The 22,047-nt window shown below is 48.7% G+C and overlaps 1 protein-coding gene across 1 annotated transcript; it reads right to left on the bottom strand.

Moving 5' to 3' along the window:
* Positions 1 to 1,602: 1,602 nt before the first annotated feature.
* On the bottom strand, positions 1,603 to 4,386 carry LOC100282526 (uncharacterized). Its single transcript, NM_001155434.2, has 5 exons — positions 3,991 to 4,386; positions 3,823 to 3,860; positions 3,483 to 3,542; positions 1,988 to 2,062; positions 1,603 to 1,897 (listed from the first exon to the last, which is right to left on the bottom strand). Exons 1-5 carry the CDS (start codon positions 4,259 to 4,261, stop codon positions 1,784 to 1,786), a joined length of 558 nt encoding a protein of 185 aa, NP_001148906.2. The 5' UTR covers positions 4,262 to 4,386; the 3' UTR covers positions 1,603 to 1,783.
* Positions 4,387 to 22,047: the final 17,661 nt, after the last annotated feature.

The raw sequence follows: 22,047 nt of genomic DNA, 5'->3' as shown, positions 1-22,047 counted from the left end.
TTACTACAAATCCATTAGGTTGTTCCATATAGATTTCCTCGTCCAGCTCTCCATTAAGAAAAGCTGTCTTTACATCCATCTGATGAACAAGGAGACCATACGAGGCAGCCAAAGAAAGTAGTACTCGAATAGTGGTCATTCTAGCAACAGGTGAGTAAGTACCAAAAAATCAAACGGCAAAAGGAAGCCGCGCCCCCGCAAGGCGAGGGGCCGGATTTCGGCGGACCACTCACGCGCATGTCGTGCGCCCGCGCCCGCGCCCTTCGCTCCAGCCAGGCGAGGCGAGCGAGCACGCGCGCGTGTGGCTCTCCACACTCTCTCCTCTCATCCATGACTTGGTGAGTGAGTGTGGCTTCCATATTTAAGCTAGCTCTACTCCACTAGAACTAGCAATATGGTGCTATTGGTTCCACCAATTCCCTAGCCATCCACTTGTATGGGCTTTTGAGATTTTCCTGGGATGTATTAGAATTTCTTAACTGGGCCAAGCCCATAAATCCTAACACCAGAGACCCCCCGGGTCGAAACGCCAACAAAGACATATTGTATGGAGTAAATAATAACATCAGTTAGCCAAATCAAAAAAATATTATACAAAGAGTGGAGACAATCAATAAAAAATCTTCAATTTTTTTATGAATAGTTTATGTGGGTATTGTTGTAAGCCGTCGCAACGCGCGGGCAACCGACTATTATCAACTTTATGTTCGTACTTTTTTATACATACTACGGTAAGGAATGATGAACTTGCTAAATGACAAATTCATTTGTTTGGGCAGTTTAAATTTGGACAGCACGGCATGACCGCTTCAGAATAAAAAGCAACAGCCTACTTAGAACAGTGAAATCTCAGTGGTACTGTTCACTCAATCTTGTTTCCTCGTTAACTGTGCTACCTAGGCAGAAATTACTAATTATACAGATCGGACTTTGGTCGAAGGTTTGATTGGACTCAGAGGACCAAATCAGTTTTTTCGTGCTCTTACTCTTACATTAGATCTGTTGTAAACCCAGCTTTCATTTCTCTTGCAGCCAGAAGTTCTTGTTGGATTTGAAAAGAACATAAGAACCTTGACACCATGCCGTGGAAATCGAAACCGAGGTAAATTGGAAGTAATTTTCAGTTTTATACCCTGCAAGAAATTATCTTGTGTTAAAATGCAAATGTGCAATACATAAACTTCGCTCATTGACATAAAATTTCAGGTGGTCACGAAACCACAAGTTAGAAAGTTCGAGAGGGCATGCCACTGTACCATAGCAACGACAAGGGAGGCCTGTATGTACTTTCGAGGTAGTCTTTTCCCCAAAGACCTAACTGATGATCAAAAGGCCAAGCTAATGAGCATTTTTACTTGACCACCATCAAGTTGAGATCTTGGGATAGTTGCCTAGAACATAGGTAAACATGCCAATAGCAGCATGAATGTTTTGTTTTCGAAGTGCTGTTGCTCAGATTCAAACCTAGAAAATGAATGCATCAGTAAATCTGTAAATTGTCTGGCAATTTTACTTCCAAATATCTCCTCCACCAGTAATTTTCATGAATTGTCCTATTCAAAACAAGCAAAAAAAAAACCTGTGCATTTTTACATTGCGAATGTGTGGAACCAGCGGACTTCTTCACTGAGCAGGGCATACAGACATTAACGCAGTAACTGTCAAGAAAATAGCTAAAGTCTGTAGCGGAACAGTTACAAGTCGACGCCAACAATTGTCAGACACATGCAGTGCATTGTACAACTGGTTACAGTAACACGCAGATTCTCCGACTAGGAAGACATCATATGTTAGTCGTAGCCAGCGTCTCTTCATCCACGTCAAAAGCTTTCCTTGCTTGCTTGAGCTCTTCATTCATGGACAGTAGTTCAGTAGCACGGTGCAGTTTCCGTAAATCCTTAAAACACCAGACGAAAGTGTGAGCTGCACTGCAAATAAGCAAGGGAATCAAATGTGTGTGTGTTGGGTGGGGGATCTGACAATGCACCTTGCGTATAAGATAAAGAAAATCCTCTGTCAGGAGCTTCCCCCTCTTTGAGGCAACGTTCTGCGCCTTGTGCACCTGAGAAAAGGGACATCATTTATCCACTGAATGATAAAGCTGCAAATAACAGTATATATAAACTGTCCTGTGATTTTATCCATGTACTAACTCAGAGGAACACTTGTACAGTGGTCATCTACTACATAATTGTTATCCCCCCCCCCCCCCCCCCCCACACACACACACATTCACCTGAAACTGCACACCAGTGTATATTTTGAAGAACATGAATTTGCTCAAAAGTAAAAAGTGGGGAATGTATATGGATGGGAAATGGGGGAAGGGCTCATGGGTTAACTTAACCGCCTATAATTTCCGTAATGCATGAATAAATATAATGTGTGTTACAAAAAAATCAAATAGACAAATCAGGGCTCCATGTGACATAATGCAAGTAATAAAATGGCCAAACGAGGGCCCCAGGTGAAACAAATAATATTTTACTCCCTCCATCCCAAAATATTTGACGTTTTAGGTTTGGACACGGGAATTAATGAATAATGAAAAGGTGTGGCACAAAACAAGGAGAGATAGAGATGTATGTTGGGAAAGAAAAAGGTGTATTGGGAGAAGAGAAAGATGCACCGAGAATGTCAGGTATTTAGGGATAAAATTTGAATCATACAAAGTCATCTATTTTAGAAGGGTGGGCCTGGTGCAGCGGTAGAGGCTACCGTCTGTAACCGAAGGTCCTGGGTTCGAGCCCCAGCCTCTGCATATTATGCGGGTAAGGCTTGGCAATTAAAGATACCCTTCCCTAGATCCCGCACAGTGCGGGAAGCCTATGGCACTAGGTACGCCCTTTTTTTACAAAGTCATCTATTTTGGAACTGAGGGAGTAACTCTGTAATCAGTAGGAACTCATTGTAGCAGTTGGTCAAACAGGGTTCTGAATCATTCAACAAAGCCCTGATTCAACTGCTTGAGGCGAACAAATCCATGTGTAGTATAAGTTCCAATCTTAAGCACAATGCAGAAGCAACAACAACTACCAAAGTTTTATGATGAAAGATAAAATTTGCGGGATAAATGTGGACATTGGGCACAGCATAGATTAGTGGAAACTTGTTACCCAGTTACCCAGTGAGAAACTACAAGTTAAGTTACGTTAGCAAACTAGCACAAGCTTTAGATACTGTGCAAAAATGGGCACATTGCATATGTACACCACAAAAAAGAATCTTAAAACATCACGAAGCTATCAATAATGGCAAACACAGTGGTTCAAAACTTGTCTTTCAAGAACATCAGAACACGCAGTTCAAGCAGGTAACAAATATTGATTGTTGAAACAGGAATAACATTTCACATTCAGAACCATTAAAAACAAGGTCAAAGCCTTTTTGTTTCCATTCACATGGCCTTACAATCAGTACGCATAGCAACTCAGCAGATATAGCACAAAAGACAAAATCATAGAAACACAAAATAAGCTTACCAGGTCAGTGACATATTCCACAACAATGTCTTCCACAAGTGCAACGGTTTCTGGAAGTGGCTGCAAAATAAAAAACACCACATATGAGCAAAGAATCCAATTTCTGTTTCTAAGGAAAAAAACCATCTGCCTCTTACGTGGAAGATATTTAAATAATCATACATAAGCATTGCAAAATAAAGGTTCAATGCATATTATCATCACTACCACAAGACACCTTTTAAACATCACTTGCAATGTAAATTACTGCTCTGAACTACATAGAATGGCTTATTGCTCGCAGCATATATTTAAAAGAATAAATTAAGGAATTTAACAGGAAGTTGTTCAGTAAACTCACATTTGGATCATCCCCAAAGCCATACATCATGTGTTGCACTGCAAGAACGTCAACAAAAATTATACTATAACACATAAAATTGAGGATGAGCAGCAACTGAATTGAATGCCTAAGTGACAGAACAACAAAGGCTAAAAATTTGCCCAGTAATGAGTAAGCGTCCCTTACGGTCTTTCTGGAAGACGCCGCGCTTGCGCTTGAGGGTGGTGGCGGACGCGTCAGCGCCACCACCGCCACCGCCGGCAGAGTGGTGGTGGGAGGAGGAACCGTGGCCCAAAGCCGCGGCCTGCGCTGCCGCCGACTTGCCCTTGGAAGGCGTCCCCGATGGCGCCGGCGTCGCAGCGTGGTTGCCGCTAGGGTTCGGCGCCGACGACTTGCCCTTGGACGGCGCCGACGTCGGGGCGGCCGTCGCGGGGTGGTGGCCGCTAGGGTTCTGCATCTCTGCGGTGTTTGGGGTGCGTCGGAGGTCCAGGAGAGCAGGGTAAGGCGGAGAAGTGGAGAACACGGCAGCCTTTTCGATTCCCGGCCCGGGGTAGCCGGGAGGATGCCGATTTCCGCGAACAAGAGCGGAATCGCACGAAGCGCGTCAGTTTCTATAGACTAAGGGCTTGGATCGCAGCCTCACTTGCCACACTTTGCCTGACTTTTCTGTCTAAGATTAGTTATTCAATTCGAACGACTAACCTTAGACAAAGTGTGGCATAGTTAGCCACGAACCAAACTGCCCTTAATTCTGTAATTCATAGTTCTGGAATTTTAGTCTCATTTACTAATAGCTAAATATCCGGATTAATAGAGAGATTATCTATATTTTAATTCATATGTTTATTCATTCAGAAATTAAAAAAATTAAAATTAAGAGACTAAAATTAGTTTTTAGAAATTAAACATCATATCAGTCGGCTCCCAATTAGTAGCACAGAACCCGCAAGCGGCTGGCTAGCGTAGCCGCTACTCCATATCCCAAAATATTTTGTGTCCCTTTTTTTCCTGTTCATATTTAGATAAATCTTTACTACTACTTAATACTACAATGTAGATGTTTATAATGCACGGTTATGCCCCTCTCCACACCCCGACATCCTCCCCTTCGCGCGCTCCTCACCCTTCCATCTGCGATCCCCGTCACCCGCAATTCCCGGAGGGAACTGAAAGGGAAATATGGTTATCCATTTCCTACAATTAATTCTAGTGGTTGATAGTCAACACAAACAAATGGACTAACTAGTTTGTCTAGAACTCATATATTACAGGTGCATAAGGTTCAACACAAATCAATAAAAAATCAAGTTAGGGACTCAATTTGAAACGGAGCAAAGGACTTGAATGTGCTGAAGATTGGCGCACCGGACAGTGTCCGGTGCACCAGGGCCGTATAGGTGTCAACCAGCCACTCTCGGGAAAACGAAAGCGCGCTCTGCTATAACTCACCAGACTGTCCGGTGTGCCAACGGAATGTCCGGTGAGCCAGCGGAGCAACGACTATCTGCGCGCAACGGTTGACTCTGACAGATCAACAATGCAGCGCAGAAGTCAGAGCAGGAAGTCAGAGGGCACCGGACTGTCCGGTGCCGCAAGAGGACAAAGCTCCAACGGACTTCGCTCCGAACCCTAACGGTCGGGTGATGTGGCGGCGCACCAGACAGCGCACAGTACATGTCCGGTGGCGCACCGGACTGTCCGGTGCAGCCATCACCAGCGGCCTCCCCAACGGCTACCAAAGTGGTTGGGGGCTATAAATACCCCCAACCACCACAACCTTGGGGATCCAAGTTTTCTGAAGATCATATTCAATACAAGAGCTCTAGCATTCATTCTAAGACACAATACAAAAGGTCAAATCCTCTCCGAGTCCTAAATTCATTCCAAACACTTAGTGGCTTGTGAGAAAGAGATTTTTGTGTTCATTTGCGCTCTTGTCGCTTCGATTGCCTTTCTTCTTTTCCTATTCTTATTCTCAAGTGCTTTGTAAGCGAGGCAAGAGACACCAAGTGTGTGGTGGTCCTTGCAAGGTCTTAGTGACCCGTGAGATTAAGAAAGAAGGTTCACTCGGTCTAAGTGACCGTTTGAGAGAGGGAAAGGGTTAAAATAGACCCGGTCTTTGTGACCTCCTCAACGGGGACTAGGTTCTTTGGAACCGAACCTCGGTAACACAAATCATCGTGTCATTCGCCTTGATTCTTGTTTGATTTGTTTTCCCCTCTCTTTCCGACTTGAATTTAATTCTAGCGCTAACCCCCGACTTGTAGTGTGTGTTTAAAGTTATAAATTTTAGGTTTCGCCTATTTACCCCCCTCTAGGCGACTTCCAATTGGTATCAGAGCCAGTGCTTCATTAAGAGTCTAACAACTCGAAGTGATGTCTAGAGATCACGCCAAGAGGGAGATCATGACCGACGACAAGTCCGCAAGCACGGGGAGGACTCTCTCAAGGTAGTCCGGCAACAAACACAAGGAGGAATCCTCTTCCTCCACCAAGTCGCATCGGAAAGGTGACAAGAAGAAGATGATGAAAAAGGTGGTCTACTATGAGACAGACTGTTCGTCACCCTCCACATCAAGCTCTGAGTCATCCGTCGCTTCTAAGCGCCATGAGCGCAAGAAGTATAGTAAGATGCCTCTACGCTATCCTCGTATTTCAAAGCGCGCTCCATTACTTTCCGTACCCCTAGGCAAGCCACCGTATTTTAATGGTGAAGATTATTGTATGTGGAGTGATAAAATGAGGCACCATCTAACCTCACTCCACGAAAGTATTTAGGATATTGTTGAGTATGGAGCGCAGGTACCTAAGGTGGGGGACAAAGACTATGACTCAGACAAGGCTGCCCAAATTAGGCACTTTAACTCCCAAGCCACATCTATACTCCTCGCCTCCTTGTGTCGAGAGGAGTATAACAAGGTGTCAGCACCCTTGAACAGGGGTACCCCTTACTATAGTAAGAAACCGCGCCTTACTCCACCACGTGGATAACCCCGAGACCACAAGGTGACCTCGGAGTAGTAACATATACCATGGTATCATCAAGTGGATCCGGACCCCCGTGAGAGAATGTCGGACCCCGGCATACCTAACCGGGGCTTCGGCGGACCCGGACCCCCCTAAGTGAGGTCCGGACCGCCCACGACAAGACCTCGGGGCAAAGAATACCCTGGCCTGAGTCAAAGGCATACAGGGGTCCGGCACAGACACTTGTCCGGGTCTTGTCGGGCACGCCTGTGCTCCCCACTCAGGCGGGGAACCGGTGCTGCCATGCGGCCTGCGGCCTGTGACGTGGGACAGAGGGCAGAGCCTGACGTAAGGCCTCGGAGCCACGCGATCTCCGCATTTATTACAGAGATCGCGCGCCGCCTGACCGCCCTGCGGGCAGGCGATGTGCCTACTTGGCATTTATTGTGCCCCGTTCAATCTGATGGCAGGCGGCGACCAGACCAGGCGGCGTACCTGTCCAATCAGGCAACGGACAGTACGCCCGTGCCACAGCACACGTGCAATGGTCATCATGGCTTAGACGATACCAAGGAACCTTCGGCAACACACCAACTGTACTCGAGCGGCGGATGTCGGGGGACATGAGGATGGTGCAAGGTGACCGACATTAGTTGCTCCGGTTATCTCATCTGTTATGTCTCTGAGCCCACGTGTCGGGGTTCAGAGTCCTTTGTGCATCCCCCCTTCAGCTATAAAAGGGGGAGGCATGTAGACATCCAATCTTAGGCTCACTCAGACACTCACAAGTTCATACAAGCTCTCAAGCAATACATCACACAGTGGAGTAGGGTGTTACGCTCTAGCGGCTCGAACCACTCTAAATCCTTGTGTGTTCTTGTGTTCTTCCCACTCTTCCAACTAACAAGCAAAACGCTTAGGCCCCTCCTCATCTTAGGATTTAGGGCGGGTGCACTCCGCCACCCGGCCGAGGATTTGCTCTCCGACATTTGGCACGCCAGGTAGGGGGCTAGGCATTAGGTTTTTGCTTGTTACCTTGCCCAAGGATGATGATGCAAATCGTTGAACACCACACCGAGACTTCCACGGATTTCCTGGTGGAAGAAGAAGCTGTTTCTTCCACGCCACAGGTTTCCAATCGCCCAATGCTAGGTGCCGCTGCTGTGCATGCTGCACGACAGCATATGCCTGCGCAGATCTCACGGACTCCGTCAAGCGCGGCCCCGGGAGCATTGTCAGCGGCCAGGGAGTTGTTGTGCCACCCTCCGAGCTCCACGGCCTCACCAGGGGCCATGAAGCAGTGGCGGGACGACGTCGACCGACTACTCAGCATGGCGCATTCTACCTCGATCAGGTCAAGGCCACGGTCATCTCGGCGCCAACATGAGGTGTCGGCATCTGTGCGTTCGCCCTCAGTAAGGGGCACACGGACTAATGATCTCCGAGCTGAGCTCAACCACAGACGCGCGGGAGAGGTGAGAGCACCTAGAGGGGGGGGTGAATAGGTGATCCTGTAAAACTTCAAACTTATAGCCACAAAAACTTGTTAAGTGTTAGCACAGTTAATGCCAAGTGGCTAGAGAGGAGCCAAAACACAATAACCACAATAAAGCAATCACAGAGATGACACGGTGGTTATCCCGTGGTTCGGCCAAGTACAAAACTTGCCTACTCCACGTTGTGGCGTCCCAACGGACGAGAGTTGCACTCAACTCCTCTCAAGTGATCCAATGATCAACTTGAATACCACGATGTTCTTCTTTTCTTTTCTCTTTTCCCGTTTGCGAGGAATCTCCACAACTTGGAGTCTCTCGCCCTTACAATTGAGTTTCACAAAGAAGCACGGAGTAAGGGAGGGAAGCAACACACACAAATCCACAGCAAAATGCGCACACACACGGCCAAGAATCGAGCTCAAAAGACTATCTCAAAATTCTCACTAGAACGGAGCTCGAATCACTTAGAATGACAAACGAATGCGCAAAGACTGAGTGTGGATGATCAAGATTGCTCAAAGGTTGCTTTGTTTTCTCCTCCATGCGCCTAGGGGTCCCTTTTATAGCCCCAAGGCAGCTAGGAGCCGTTGAGAACAAATCTGGAAGGCCATCCTTGCCTTCTGTCGTCGGGCGCACCGGACAGTCCGGTGCACACCGGACACTGTCCGGTGCCCGATTTCTTTCCATAAACAGTGCATCCGACCGTTGCTGTCTGATGCAGATCTGCGCACCGTTGGCGCACCGGACAGTCCGGTGCACACCGGACAGTCCGGTGCTTCCTTCCGACCGTTGGCTCGGCCACGTGTCGCGCGCCGATCGCGCGGCCGATCGTTGGCCCGGCCGACCGTTGGCTCACCGGACAGTCCGGTGCACACCGGACAGTCCGGTGAATTTTAGCCGAAGTCGCCGGAGAAAAACCCGAGAGCAGCCTCTTCGGCCGAGGCAGCCTGGCGCACCGGACACTGTCCGGTGCACCACCGGACACTGTCCGGTGCACCACCGGACAGTCCGGTGCCCCAGACCGAAGCAGCCCCTTGGCTGTACACAGCCAAGTCTTCTCTTCTCTTCTTCTATCTGTTTCTAACACTTAGACAAATATATTAGTACACAAAACCAATGTACTAAGGCTTAGAAACATACCTTAACTTGTGATTTGCACTTTGTTCATCCTTGGGCATATTTTCACATTTAAGCACTTGTGTTTGCACTCAATCACCAAAATACTTAGAAATGGCCCAAAGGCACATTTCCCTTTCAATCTCCCCCTTTTTGGTGATTTATGCCAACACAACATAAAGCAACTAGAACAAGTGCAAAATCACTTCAAATAGAATAAATATGAGTTCTATTCAATTTTGGCATATATGGATCATCCTTTGCCACCACTTGGTTTGCAAATCAAACTCAAATCTCTATCTCTAAGTCAAACACACATGTTGAAGCATAAAGAGAGTCATTCCAGAAGAGATTGATCAAGGATTTCAAAAACTCCCCCTATTTCCCATAATCATTACTTCTCCCCACAAGAAGCCACCTTTTGACAAAAGAGACAATAAGATTGTTTTGACAAAACAAAATCTTTATTTCACTATTTTCAAAATTTCTCAAGTGGTAGCTGATCCATTTATTGCTTTGGCCTTTATTTTCTCCCCCTTTGGCATCAAGCACCAAAACGGGATCAATCTTGGCCCTTTTAACCCCATTGCCTCACCAAAATCTTCAATTAAGATCAAATAGCAATAAGAGTTCATGAGATGGACTTGGAATAAGTTACCCTCTCATCGGAGTGCAGTGGAAGTCTTTCGTGGTCCAAGTCCACCTTTTCCCTTTCAATTCTCCTTCGAGGCTAAATCAAGCAAACTCAAGCATATGGTTAGTCTCAAAGGGTCAAGTTGTAACACATCTCCCCCTAAACATGTGCATCACTTTGCAACGGACTTGTGAGGTCCAGGGAGTGTTTGTACAACTTGAGCACCACAATAAGCAACAAAATTGCAGAATGAACATGATCAAAGGCATAAACACATGTATGCTACAATTCAATCCAAGTTCCGCGAATCTAAGACATTTAGCTCACTACGCAGCCTGCAAAAGGTCTTCTCATCTAGAGGCTTGGTAAAGATATCGGCTAGCTGGTTCTCGGTGCTAACATGAAACACTTCGATATCCCCCTTTTGCTGGTGGTCTCTCAAAAAGTGATGCCGGATGTCTATGTGCTTTGTGCGGCTGTGTTCAACAGGATTTTCCGCCATGCGGATAGCACTCTCATTATCACATAGGAGTGGGACTTTGCTCAGATTGTAGCCAAAGTCCCTGAGGGTTTGCCTCATCCAAAGTAGTTGCGCGCAACACTGTCCTGCGGCAACGTACTCGGCCTCAGCGGTGGATAGGGCAACGGAGGTTTGTTTCTTAGAATTCCATGACACCAGGGACCTTCCTAAGAATTGGCACGTCCCCGATGTACTCTTCCTATCGACCTTGCATCCAGCATAGTCGGAATCTGAGTATCCAACTAAGTCAAAGGTAGACCCCTTTGGATACTAGAGCCCGAAGCAAGGCGTAGCAACTAAATATCTCAGAATTCGCTTCACCGCCACTAAGTGACACTCCTTAGGATCGGATTGAAATCTAGCACACATGCATACGCTAAGCATAATATCCGGTCTACTAGCACATAAATAAAGTAATGAACCTATCATTGACCGGTATGCTTTTTGATCAACGGACTTACCTCCTTTGTTGAGGTCGGTGTGTCCGTCAGTTCCCATCGGAGTCTTTGCGGGCTTGGCGTCCTTCATCCCAAACCGCTTTAGCAGATCTTGCGTATACTTCGTTTGGGAGATGAAAGTGCCGTCCTTGAGTTGCTTCACTTGGAACCCAAGGAAGTAGTTCAACTCGCCCATCATCGACATCTCGAATTTCTGCGTCATCACCCTGCTAAACTCTTCACAAGACTTTTGATTAGTAGAACCAAATATTATGTCATCGACATAAATTTGGCACACAAACAAATCACCATCACATGTCTTTGTAAAAAGAGTTGGATCAGCTTTCCCAACCTTGAAAGCATTAACAATTAGAAAGTCTCTAAGGCATTCATACCATGCTCTTGGGGCTTGCTTAAGTCCATAGAGCGCCTTAGAGAGCTTACACACATGGTCGGGGTACCGTTCATCCTCGAAGCCAGGGGGTTGCTCTACGTACACCTCCTCCTTGATTGGCCCGTTGAGGAAGGCGCTCTTCACATCCATTTGGAACAACCTGAAAGAATGGTGAGCGGCATATGCTAGCAAGATACGAATTGATTCTAGCCTAGCCACAGGAGCAAACGTCTCCTCAAAGTCCAAACCTGCGACTTGGGCATAACCTTTTGCCACAAGTCGAGCCTTGTTCCTTGTCACCACCCCGTGCTCGTCCTGTTTGTTGCGGAACACCCACTTGGTTCCCACAACATTTTGCTTGGGACGAGGAACCAGTGTCCAAACTTCATTGCGCTTGAAGTTGTTTAACTCCTCTTGCATGGCCAACACCCAGTCCGGATCTAGCAAGGCCTCTTCTACCCTGAAAGGCTCAATAGAAGAGACAAAGGAGTAATGCTCACAAAAGTTAACTAATCGAGATCGAGTAGTTACTCCCTTGCTAATGTCACCAAGAATTTGGTCGACGGGATGATCCCTTTGAATCATCGCTCGAACTTGGGTTGGAGGTGCCGGTTCCGCTTCTTCCTCCATCACATGATCATCTTGTGCTCCCCCTTGATCACACGCCTCCTGGTGGTGAACCTGTTCATCGTCTTGAGTTGGGGGATGCACCATAATTGAGGAAGAAGGTTGTTCTTGTTCATCATGTTCCTGTGGCCGAACTTCTCCAATCGCCATAGTTCGTATAGCGGCCGTCGGAACATCTTCTTCATCTACATCATCACAATCAACAACTTGCTCTCTTGGAGAGCCATTAGTCTCATCAAATACAACGTCGCTAGAGACTTCAACCAAACCCGATGATTTGTTGAAGACTCTATACGCCTTTGTATTTGAGTCATAACCTAATAAAAACCCTTCTACAGCTTTGGGAGCAAACTTAGAATTTCTACCCTTCTTCACTAGAATGTAGCACTTGCTCCCAAATACACGAAAGTAAGATACATTGGGTTTGTTACCGGTTAGTAGCTCATACGACGTCTTCTTGAGGAGGCGATGAAGGTAGACCCTGTTGATGGCGTGGCAAGCCGTGTTCACGGCTTCCGTCCAAAAGCACTCGGGAGTCTTGAATTCTCCTAGCATCGTCCTCGCCATGTCGATGAGTGTCCTGTTCTTCCTCTCTACCACACCATTTTGCTGTGGTGTGTAGGGAGCGGAGAACTCGTGCTTGATCCCTTCCTCTTCAAGGAACTCCTCCACTTGAAGGTTCTTGAACTCGGACCCGTTGTCGCTCCTTATCTTCTTCACTTTGAGCTCAAACTCATTTTGAGCTCTCCTGAGGAAGCGCTTGAGGGTCCCTTGGGTTTCAGACTTATCCTGTAAAAAGAACACCCAAGTGAAGCGGGAAAAGTCATCAACAATAACTAAACCATACTTACTTCCTCCTATGCTCAGATAGGCGACGGGTCCGAAGAGGTCCATATGCAGCATCTCCAAGGGTCTTGATGTTGTCATCACATTTTTGGTGTGATGAGAGCCTCCCACCTGTTTCCCTGCTTGACAAGCTGCACAAGGTCTATCTTTTTCGAATTGAACATTAGTTAGACCTATCACGTGTTCTCCCTTTAGAAGCTTATGGAGGTTCTTCATCCCCACATGTGCTAAGCGGCGATGCCACAGCCAGCCCATGCTAGTCTTAGCTATTAAGCATGCATCTAGACCGGCCTCTTCTTTTGCAAAATCAACTAAATCAAGTTTGCCGTCTAATACACCTTTAAAAGCTAGTGAACCATCACTTCTTCTAAAGACAGACACATCTACATTTGTGAATAGACAGTTATACCCCATATTACATAATTGACTAACCGATAGCAAATTATAACCAAGAGACTCTACTAAAAACACATTAGAGATAGAGTGCTCATTAGAAATTGCAATTTTACCTAACCCTTTTACCTTGCCTTGATTCCCATCACCGAATACAATTGAATCTTGGGAATCCTTATTCTTGACGTAGGAGGTGAACATCTTCTTCTCCCCCGTCATATGGTTTGTGCATCCGCTGTCAATAATCCAGCTTGAACCCCCGGATGCATAAACCTGCAAGGCAAATTTAGGCTTGGGACTTAGGTACCCAACTCATGTTGGGTCCTACAAGGTTAGCACAAATATTCTTAGGGACCCAAATGCAAGTTTTGTCTCCCTTGCATTTTGCCCCTAACTTCCTAGCAACAATTTTCTTATCCTTTCTACAAATAGCAAAGGAAGCATTTAAAGCACAATAAATTGTAGAAGTTTCATTCACTACTTTCCTAGAAGCATGACTAACATTCTTTCTAGGCACATGATGAATAGCCTTTCTCCTAGACATATTTCTACCATGCATATAAGAAGAGCTAGAAGCAATCATGTGATGAGAATCAAAATTATCATAAGCATTATAACCCCTATAAGCACTTCTAGATTGTCTTCTATCATGATATAAAAAAGCATGGTTCTTTTTAGTGCTAGTAGCCATAGGGGCCTTCCCTTTCTCCTTTGCGGGAATGGGAGCCTTATGGCTTGTTAAGTTCTTGGCTTCCCTTTTGAAGCCAAGTCCATCCTTAATGGAGGGGTGTCTACCAACAGTGTAGGCATCCCTAGCAAATTTCAGTTTATCAAAATCACTCTTGCTAGTCTTAAGTTGTGCATTAAGACTAGCTAATTCAACATTTAATTTTGAAATTGAAACTAAATGATCACTACAAGTATCAACATCGAAATCTTTACACCTAGTGCAAATCTCAACATGTTCTACACACGAATTGGATTTATTTGCTACTTCTAATTTAGCATTTAAATCATTGTTGACACCTTTCAAAGTAGAAATGGTTTCATGACAAGTAGATAGTTCAAAAGAAAGCATTTCATTTCTTTTAGTTTCTAGTGCAAGGGATTTTTGAGTCTCTACAAACTTATCATGTTCTTCATACAACAAATCCTCTTGCTTTTCTAAAAGTATATTCTTTTCATTCAAGGCATCAATTAATTCATTAATTTTGTCTATCTTAGATCTATCTAAGCCCTTGAATAAACATGAATAATCTACTTCATCTTCATCACTAGATTCATCATCACTAGAAGAAGCATAAGTGGTATTTTGAGTACTTACCTTCTTCTCCCTTGCCATAAGGCAAGTATGACGCTCGTTGGGGAAGAGAGATGACTTGTTGAAGGCGGTGGCGGCGAGTCCTTCATTGTCGGAGTCGGAGGAGGAGCAGTCCGAATCCCACTCCTTTCCGATATGTGCTTCGCCCTTGGCCTTCTTGTAGTGCTTCTTCTTCTCTCTTTTGTTCCCCTTTTCCTGGTCACTTTCATTATCCGGACAGTTAGCAATAAAATGACCAAGCTTACCGCATTTGAAGCATGATCGCTTTCCCTTGGTCTTAGTCTTGCTCGGCTGTCCATTGCGACTCTTTAGCACCGTCTTGAATCTTTTGATGATGAGAGCCATCTCTTCATCATTAAGACCGGCCGCCTCAATTTGCGCCACCTTGCTGGGTAGCGCTTCCTTGCTCCTTGTTGCCTTGAGAGCAATGGGTTGAGGCTCATGGATTGGACCATTCAACGCGTCGTCCACGTACCTTGCCTCCTTGATCATCATTCGCCCACTCACAAATTTTCCAAGAATTTCTTCGGGCGACATCTTGATGTACCTAGGATTTTCACGAATATTGTTCACCAAGTGAGGATCAAGAACAGTAAATGACCTTAGCATTAGGCGGACGACGTCGTGATCCGTCCATCGCGTGCTTCCGTAGCTCCTTATTTTGTTGATAAGGATCTTGAGCCTGTTGTATGTTTGTGTCGGCTCCTCGCCCCTTATCATCGCAAATCGTCCGAGCTCGCCCTCCACCAACTCCATCTTGGTGAGTAAGGTGACATCATTCCCCTCGTGAGAGATCTTGAGGGTGTCCCAAATTTGCTTGGCATTGTCCAAGCCGCTCACCTTGTGATACTCGTCCCTGCACAAAGAGGCTAGCAGCACAGTAGTAGCTTGTGCATTTTTATGAATCTGTTCATTAATAAACGAAGGACTATCCGAGCTATCAAACTTCATTCCACTTTCCACAATCTCCCAAATGCTTGGATGGAGAGAAAATAGGTGAGTACGCATTTTGTGACTCCAAAATCCGTAGTCCTCTCCATCAAAGTGAGGAGGCTTGCCAAGTGGAATGGGGAGCAAATGAGTATTTGAGCTATGTGGAATGCGCGAATAATCAAAAGAAAAGTTTGAGTTAACCGTCTTTTGTTTGTCGTGGTCGTCATCCTTTTGGGAAGAAGAGGATTCGTCGCTGTCGTAGTAGACGATCTCCTTGATGCGCCTTGTCTTCTTCTTCTTCCCATCTTTGCGCCTGTGGCCCGAGCCTGAGTCGTTGGACTTGTCATCCCTTGGCTCGTTGACGAAGGACTCCTTCTCCTTGTCATTGATCACAATTCCCTTCCCCTTAGGATCCATCTCTTCGGGCGGTTAGTCCCTTTCTTGAAGAGAACGGCTCCGATACCAATTGAGAGCACCTAGAGGGGGGGGGTGAATAGGTGATCCTGTAAAACTTCAAACTTATAGCCACAAAAACTTGTTAAGTGTTAGCACAGTTAATGCCAAGTGGCTAGAGAGGAGCCAAAACACAATAACCACAATAAAGCAATCACAGAGATGACACGGTGGTTATCCCGTGGTTCGGCCAAGTACAAAACTTGCCTACTCCACGTTGTGGCGTCCCAACGGACGAGAGTTGCACTCAACTCCTCTCAAGTGATCCAATGATCAACTTGAATACCACGATGTTCTTCTTTTCTTTTCTCTTTTCCCGTTTGCGAGGAATCTCCACAACTTGGAGTCTCTCGCCCTTACAATTGAGTTTCACAAAGAAGCACGGAGTAAGGGAGGGAAGCAACACACACAAATCCACAGCAAAATGCGCACACACACGGCCAAGAATCGAGCTCAAAAGACTATCTCAAAATTCTCACTAGAACGGAGCTCGAATCACTTAGAATGACAAACGAATGCGCAAAGACTGAGTGTGGATGATCAAGATTGCTCAAAGGTTGCTTTGTTTTCTCCTCCATGCGCCTAGGGGTCCCTTTTATAGCCCCAAGGCAGCTAGGAGCCGTTGAGAACAAATCTGGAAGGCCATCCTTGCCTTCTGTCGTCGGGCGCACCGGACAGTCCGGTGCACACCGGACAGTCCGGTGCACACCGGACACTGTCCGGTGCCCGATTTCTTTCCATAAACAGTGCATCCGACCGTTGCTGTCTGATGCAGATCTGCGCACCGTTGGCGCACCGGACAGTCCGGTGCACACCGGACAGTCCGGTGCTTCCTTCCGACCGTTGGCTCGGCCACGTGTCGCGCGCCGATCGCGCGGCCGATCGTTGGCCCGGCCGACCGTTGGCTCACCGGACAGTCCGGTGCACACCGGACAGTCCGGTGAATTTTAGCCGAAGTCGCCGGAGAAAAACCCGAGAGCAGCCTCTTCGGCCGAGGCAGCCTGGCGCACCGGACACTGTCCGGTGCACCACCGGACACTGTCCGGTGCACCACCGGACAGTCCGGTGCCCCAGACCGAAGCAGCCCCTTGGCTGTACACAGCCAAGTCTTCTCTTCTCTTCTTCTATCTGTTTCTAACACTTAGACAAATATATTAGTACACAAAACCAATGTACTAAGGCTTAGAAACATACCTTAACTTGTGATTTGCACTTTGTTCATCCTTGGGCATATTTTCACATTTAAGCACTTGTGTTTGCACTCAATCACCAAAATACTTAGAAATGGCCCAAAGGCACATTTCCCTTTCAAGAGGACGCTCGGATCTCTTTGGAAAGGGCGCGCGAGCGCCGCCAAAACATCGAAGGCCGCAACCTTGATCAAGACTTCGCTGCGGCAGCACCGCAGACGCCAATGGGCACCCGGACCCAAGTGGGTGTCCCCCTGACCGGCGTGGGCTGCACCGCTCTCATGGACCATCTCCGCGCAGCGTCTTGGCCACCCAAGTTCAGGCCACATCTGCCGGAAAAGTACGACGGAACGTTAAATCCGTCGGAATTCCTACAGGTGTACGTCACTGCCATCACGGCAGCAGGTGGAAACACCGCTGTGATGGCAACATATTTTCACGTCGCCTTGTCTGGACCAGCCCGGACTTGGCTTATGAACCTCGCCCCAAGGTCAATCCACTCCTGGGAAGAACTCTGCGCGCGGTTTGTAACAAACTTCGCCAGTACTTACCAGCAGCATGGAGTGGAGGCCCACCTCCATGCGGTGAGGCAGGAGCCCGGGGAGACTCTCCGGACGTTCATCTCCCGCTTCACCAAAGTGTGAGGTACTATACCTCGCATTTCCGATGCTTCCATCATCACGGCCTTCCGTCAGGGGGTATGTGATGAGAAGATGTTGGAGAAGTTGGCCACGCACGACGTGGAAACTGTCCCCACACTCTTCGCTCTGGCCGACAAATGCGCTAGAGCCGCCGAAGGCCGTGCCTGGCACTCGGTCCCACAAACCGGGGCTGGCCAGTCGGGTGGCTCAGGTGCCGTCTCCTAGGACGGCAAAAAGAAGAAGAAGAACCGTGGCCATAAGAGGCCGCCGTTTGCCGCCCCGACTGTCGCAGCCGCGGCTAGAGGACGGGGCGAGCGCAGTAAGCGCCCCCGGCCACAGGGAGGCAATAGCGGCTCGTGCCCCGTGCATCCCAACGCTCACCACAGCGCCTCGGAATGTCGCGACATTATCAAGCTCGCGAAACGCGTCAGTGAGCGACGCGTGCAGCCGTCCAAGGATGACACCCCGCCCCGTCGTCGGCCTGGTAAGGAGAGGCTCGACGACGGTGAAGTAGCCGCGGGAGAACAAGAGCTCGGGTATCAATCACCCAAGGGGGACCTCAAGGATGTCCTTACCGAAGGTTCCGACTCCGGGGATGACAGCGACCGCCGCAAGAAATTGTACGTCATGTACGGCGGGAGCTGGGAGCTGACCTCCCGCGGGAACGTCAAGTCCTTACGCCATGAGGTCCTATCGGTAACTCCAGGGGTCCCGAAGGCTGCTCCCCACCAGCGATGGAGGAGCACCACCATCTCCTTCGGGGCACCCAACTGCCCTGACAACATGGCGGGGGCCGGCGTACTGCCGCTCATCACCGCTCCTGTCATCGCCAACATGCGACTGCACCATGTGATGATTGACGGCGGAGCGGGCCTCAACGTCATCAGCCATGCTGCGTTTAAGCAGCTGCAAATCTCGGGATCCCGTCTGGGACCCTCACGCCCGTTCTCCGAGGTGGGCCCGCAGCCGGTGTATCCCTTGAGGAGCATTGCACTCCCGGTTACATTCGAAACTGAGGAGAACTTCCGCACGGAGAACGTCGTCTTTGATGTGGCGGAAGTCAACCTCCCCTTCAACGCCATCATTGGCAGGCCGGCCCTGTACTGGTTCATGGCCATTGCCCATTACGAGTATTTGGTCCTCAAGATGCCATCCCCAACCGGGGTCCTCGCTGTGCAAGGTGACTGTGCCGCCGCACTGGCAGCCATAGAAAAGTTGCACGCCATGGCGGCAGAGACTGCTCGCCCAGACGACGGAAGAAGGGACCCCTCGACCTCCGGCACCAAGGCGGCCCTCAAGGTGCCAAAGGTACAACCATCCAGAATGGATGGTGTCCCCGTCAAAGCCATCCGGCTCGCTGCGGACTCCACCCAGACCACTCGCATTGCTGGTGATCTGGACAAGAAATAGGAACTCGCGCTCATCGCTTTCCTCCAGGCAAACGCTGACGTATTCGCATGGGATCCGTCGCAGATGCCTGGGATCCCCAGGGAGGTGATCGAGCACTGCCTGAAGATTAACCCCGACGCCAAGCCAGTAAGCCAGAAGCCTCACAGACAGTCTGTTGAGCGACAGGACTTCATCTGAAAGGAGGTCCGGAAACTGCTGGACGCTGGCTTCATCGAAGAAGTTCATCATCCGATATGGCTGGCCAACCCAGTCATCGTCCCCAAAGCGAATGGAAAACTTCAGATGTGTATCGACTACACCAGCCTGAATAAGGCCTGTCCCAAGGACCCGTATCCACTGCCACGTATAGACCAAATCGTAGATTCTACCTCCGGGTGCGATCTGTTATCATTCCTGGACGCTTACTCTAGTTTCCACCAAATCCAGATGTCTAGGGAAGATAGAAAGCATACTGCTTTCGTGACAGTGGATGGGCTGTACTACTATGTTGTAATGCCGTACGGTCTGAAAAATGCCCTGCCAACCTTTGTGCGGGCGATGAGTAAGACTTTCGGGGACCTGATTAGGGACAAAGTAGAGGTCTATGTCGATGACATCATGGTCAATACTAAGAGAGGGTCGACCCTAGTGGAAGACTTAGCCCTGGTCTTCGACAAGCTACGGGCAACCCACACGAAGCTGAACCCGGACAAATGCGTTTTTGGCATTTCCGCCGGGAAGTTGCTTGGATTCCTGGTTTCGTACCGAGGCATTGAAGCGAACCCGGAAAAGATTAGAGCAATCGAAGCAATGAGGCCCCCAGCCCGAGTCAAGGACGTCCAGAAGCTTACGGGATCACTAGTCGCCCTTAGCCGCATCATTTCAAGGTTGGCTGAGAGAGCGCTGCCTTTCTTTAAGCTGCTACAGAAGTCCGGATCTTTCTCTTGGACCGAAGAAGCGGAACAAGCCTTCCAGGAGCTGAAGCAGCATTTGGTGTCCTTACCAATATTGGTAGCTCCGGAGCCAGAGGAACCGCTATATTTATACATCGCGACGGTCGCAGAAGCGGTGAGCATGGTGCTGGTCGTCGAGAGACCGGCACCAGAAAGCCAGGAACCTGGGGGCTCGGGACCGACTGTGGGGGTCCGAACCATTCAAAGACCAGTCTACTACGTCAGTGAAGTCCTTCATGAGGCGAAAACGAGGTACCTTGAGACACACAAACTCCTCTATGTTGTGCATGTCGTGTCCAGGAAGCTGCACCATTATTTCCAAGCGCACTGGATTGTGGTGGTGACCTCCTTCCCATTAAGGACCATCCTTCACAACTCCAACGCCACAGGCAACATCGCTAAGTGGGCTGCAGAACTCGCTGAGTTCCAGCTGGATTTCCGACCATGCCACACCATCAAGAGTCAGGTCCTGGCTGACTTCATCGTAGAATGGACGCCCCCCGCAAGCGTCCCCAAGGGTCAGGGCCCTGATTCGGACCCCACGCCTGTGGAACCCAGTGGACTAGTCTTCACAGAGCCCCACTGTACGCTCTACTTCGACGGATCTGCCCGCCAGCAAGTTGGCGGGGCTGGAGTGATCCTCACCGACCCAAGCGGAGATCAAGTGAAGTACATGGTGCACCTTGAGTTCAAGGCCACCAACAACATGGCAGAGTACGAGGCACTGATCTTCGGCTTATCGGCGGCCCTATCCTTGGGGATCCGCCAGCTCCTAGTAAAGGGAGACTCCTAGCTAATTATCAAGCAAGTGCACAGAGAATGTAGCTGCAATGAGCCCAGGCTCGCAGCCTACCTTCTTCACGTAAGGAGACTGGAGAAAGACTTCACAGCCCTGGAGCTACAGCATGTTCCTCGGGCCGACAACTCAGCGGAAGATGACCTCTCCGTGAAGGCATCAACTTGGGCACCCATGCCCGAAGGCGTCTTCGAAAGGCGGCTGCTGAGACCCACCGCCCAGCCGACCGAACTGGGCGAAGGGGGCGAGACTAGCACCTCGAAGCTAGCGGTCCTGGTCGCGTCCCAGTACCCACCAAAGACTGTGTGCACTACAGGGGGCTTGCCAGCCCTTTAGCGCCGCAATCAATATCTTAGAGTAGTCCCGATGCATGGATCTCCGAGATCCGGGACTACCTGAAGGAAAATATCCTTCCTGAAGACCATGCGTCCGCAGAACGCATAGTGCAGTTGGCTAAGCGCTACGCGGTGGTGGAAGGGGATCTCTACCGCCGCGACGCCAACGGCATTCACATGCGATGCATTACCCTAGAGGAGCCGTGGGTTGCTCACGGAGATCCATGGAGGAGAGTGCGGAAGTCATTCATCATCCCGCACATTGGTCGGCAAGGCCTTCTGGCATGGCTTCTACTGGCCAATCGCTCTCCAGGATGCAGCTGAGATGGTAAAGTCTTGCAAGGCGTGTCAGTTCCACGCAAAGCAAATACACACACCAGCTCAGGCGCTGCAGATGATTCCACCCTCTTGGCCATTCGCCGTATGGGGGGTAGATATCCTAGGACCTTTCCCCAGGGCTGTTGGCGGGTACCGGTACCTCTTCGTCGCCATCGACAAGTTCACCAAATGGCCAGAGGCCACCCCTGTGGTCAACATCACCCAAGGTGCCGCTGTCGCCTTCCTAAAGTCCATTGTCTGTAGATTTGGGGTCCCAAACTGTATCATTACGGACAACGGAACCCAGTTTACAAGTCGGATCTTCCAGGAATATTGCGAGGGCATTGGCACCCAGCTCTGCTTTGCATCCGTTGCCCACCCCAGAAGCAATGGCCAAGCAGAAAGGGTAAATGCAAAGATCCTCAGGGGACTCAAAACGCGCACCTACGACTGCTTGAAGAAGCATGGTGCGAATTGGGTCAGT

This window comes from Zea mays, chromosome 3, assembly GCF_902167145.1.
Source record: "Zea mays cultivar B73 chromosome 3, Zm-B73-REFERENCE-NAM-5.0, whole genome shotgun sequence".
Classification (NCBI taxonomy): Eukaryota; Viridiplantae; Streptophyta; class Magnoliopsida; order Poales; family Poaceae; genus Zea; species Zea mays.
Note: the sequence above shows the minus strand (reverse complement) of the source record. Positions and strands in the feature narration are given on the sequence as shown.

Bases quoted from the DNA above. Each gene is read 5' to 3' on its own strand.
- LOC100282526 (NM_001155434.2), bottom strand. From the start codon at position 4,261: ATGCAGAACCCTAGCGGCCACCACCCCGCGACGGCCGCCCCGACGTCG. The intron at 2,063-3,482 runs GTAAGCTTATTT...CCCTTTTCTCAG, and splicing joins TGGAATATGTCACTGACCTG to GTGCACAAGGCGCAGAACGT. The intron at 1,898-1,987 runs GTGCATTGTCAG...TGGTGTTTTAAG, and splicing joins TTCTTTATCTTATACGCAAG to GATTTACGGAAACTGCACCG.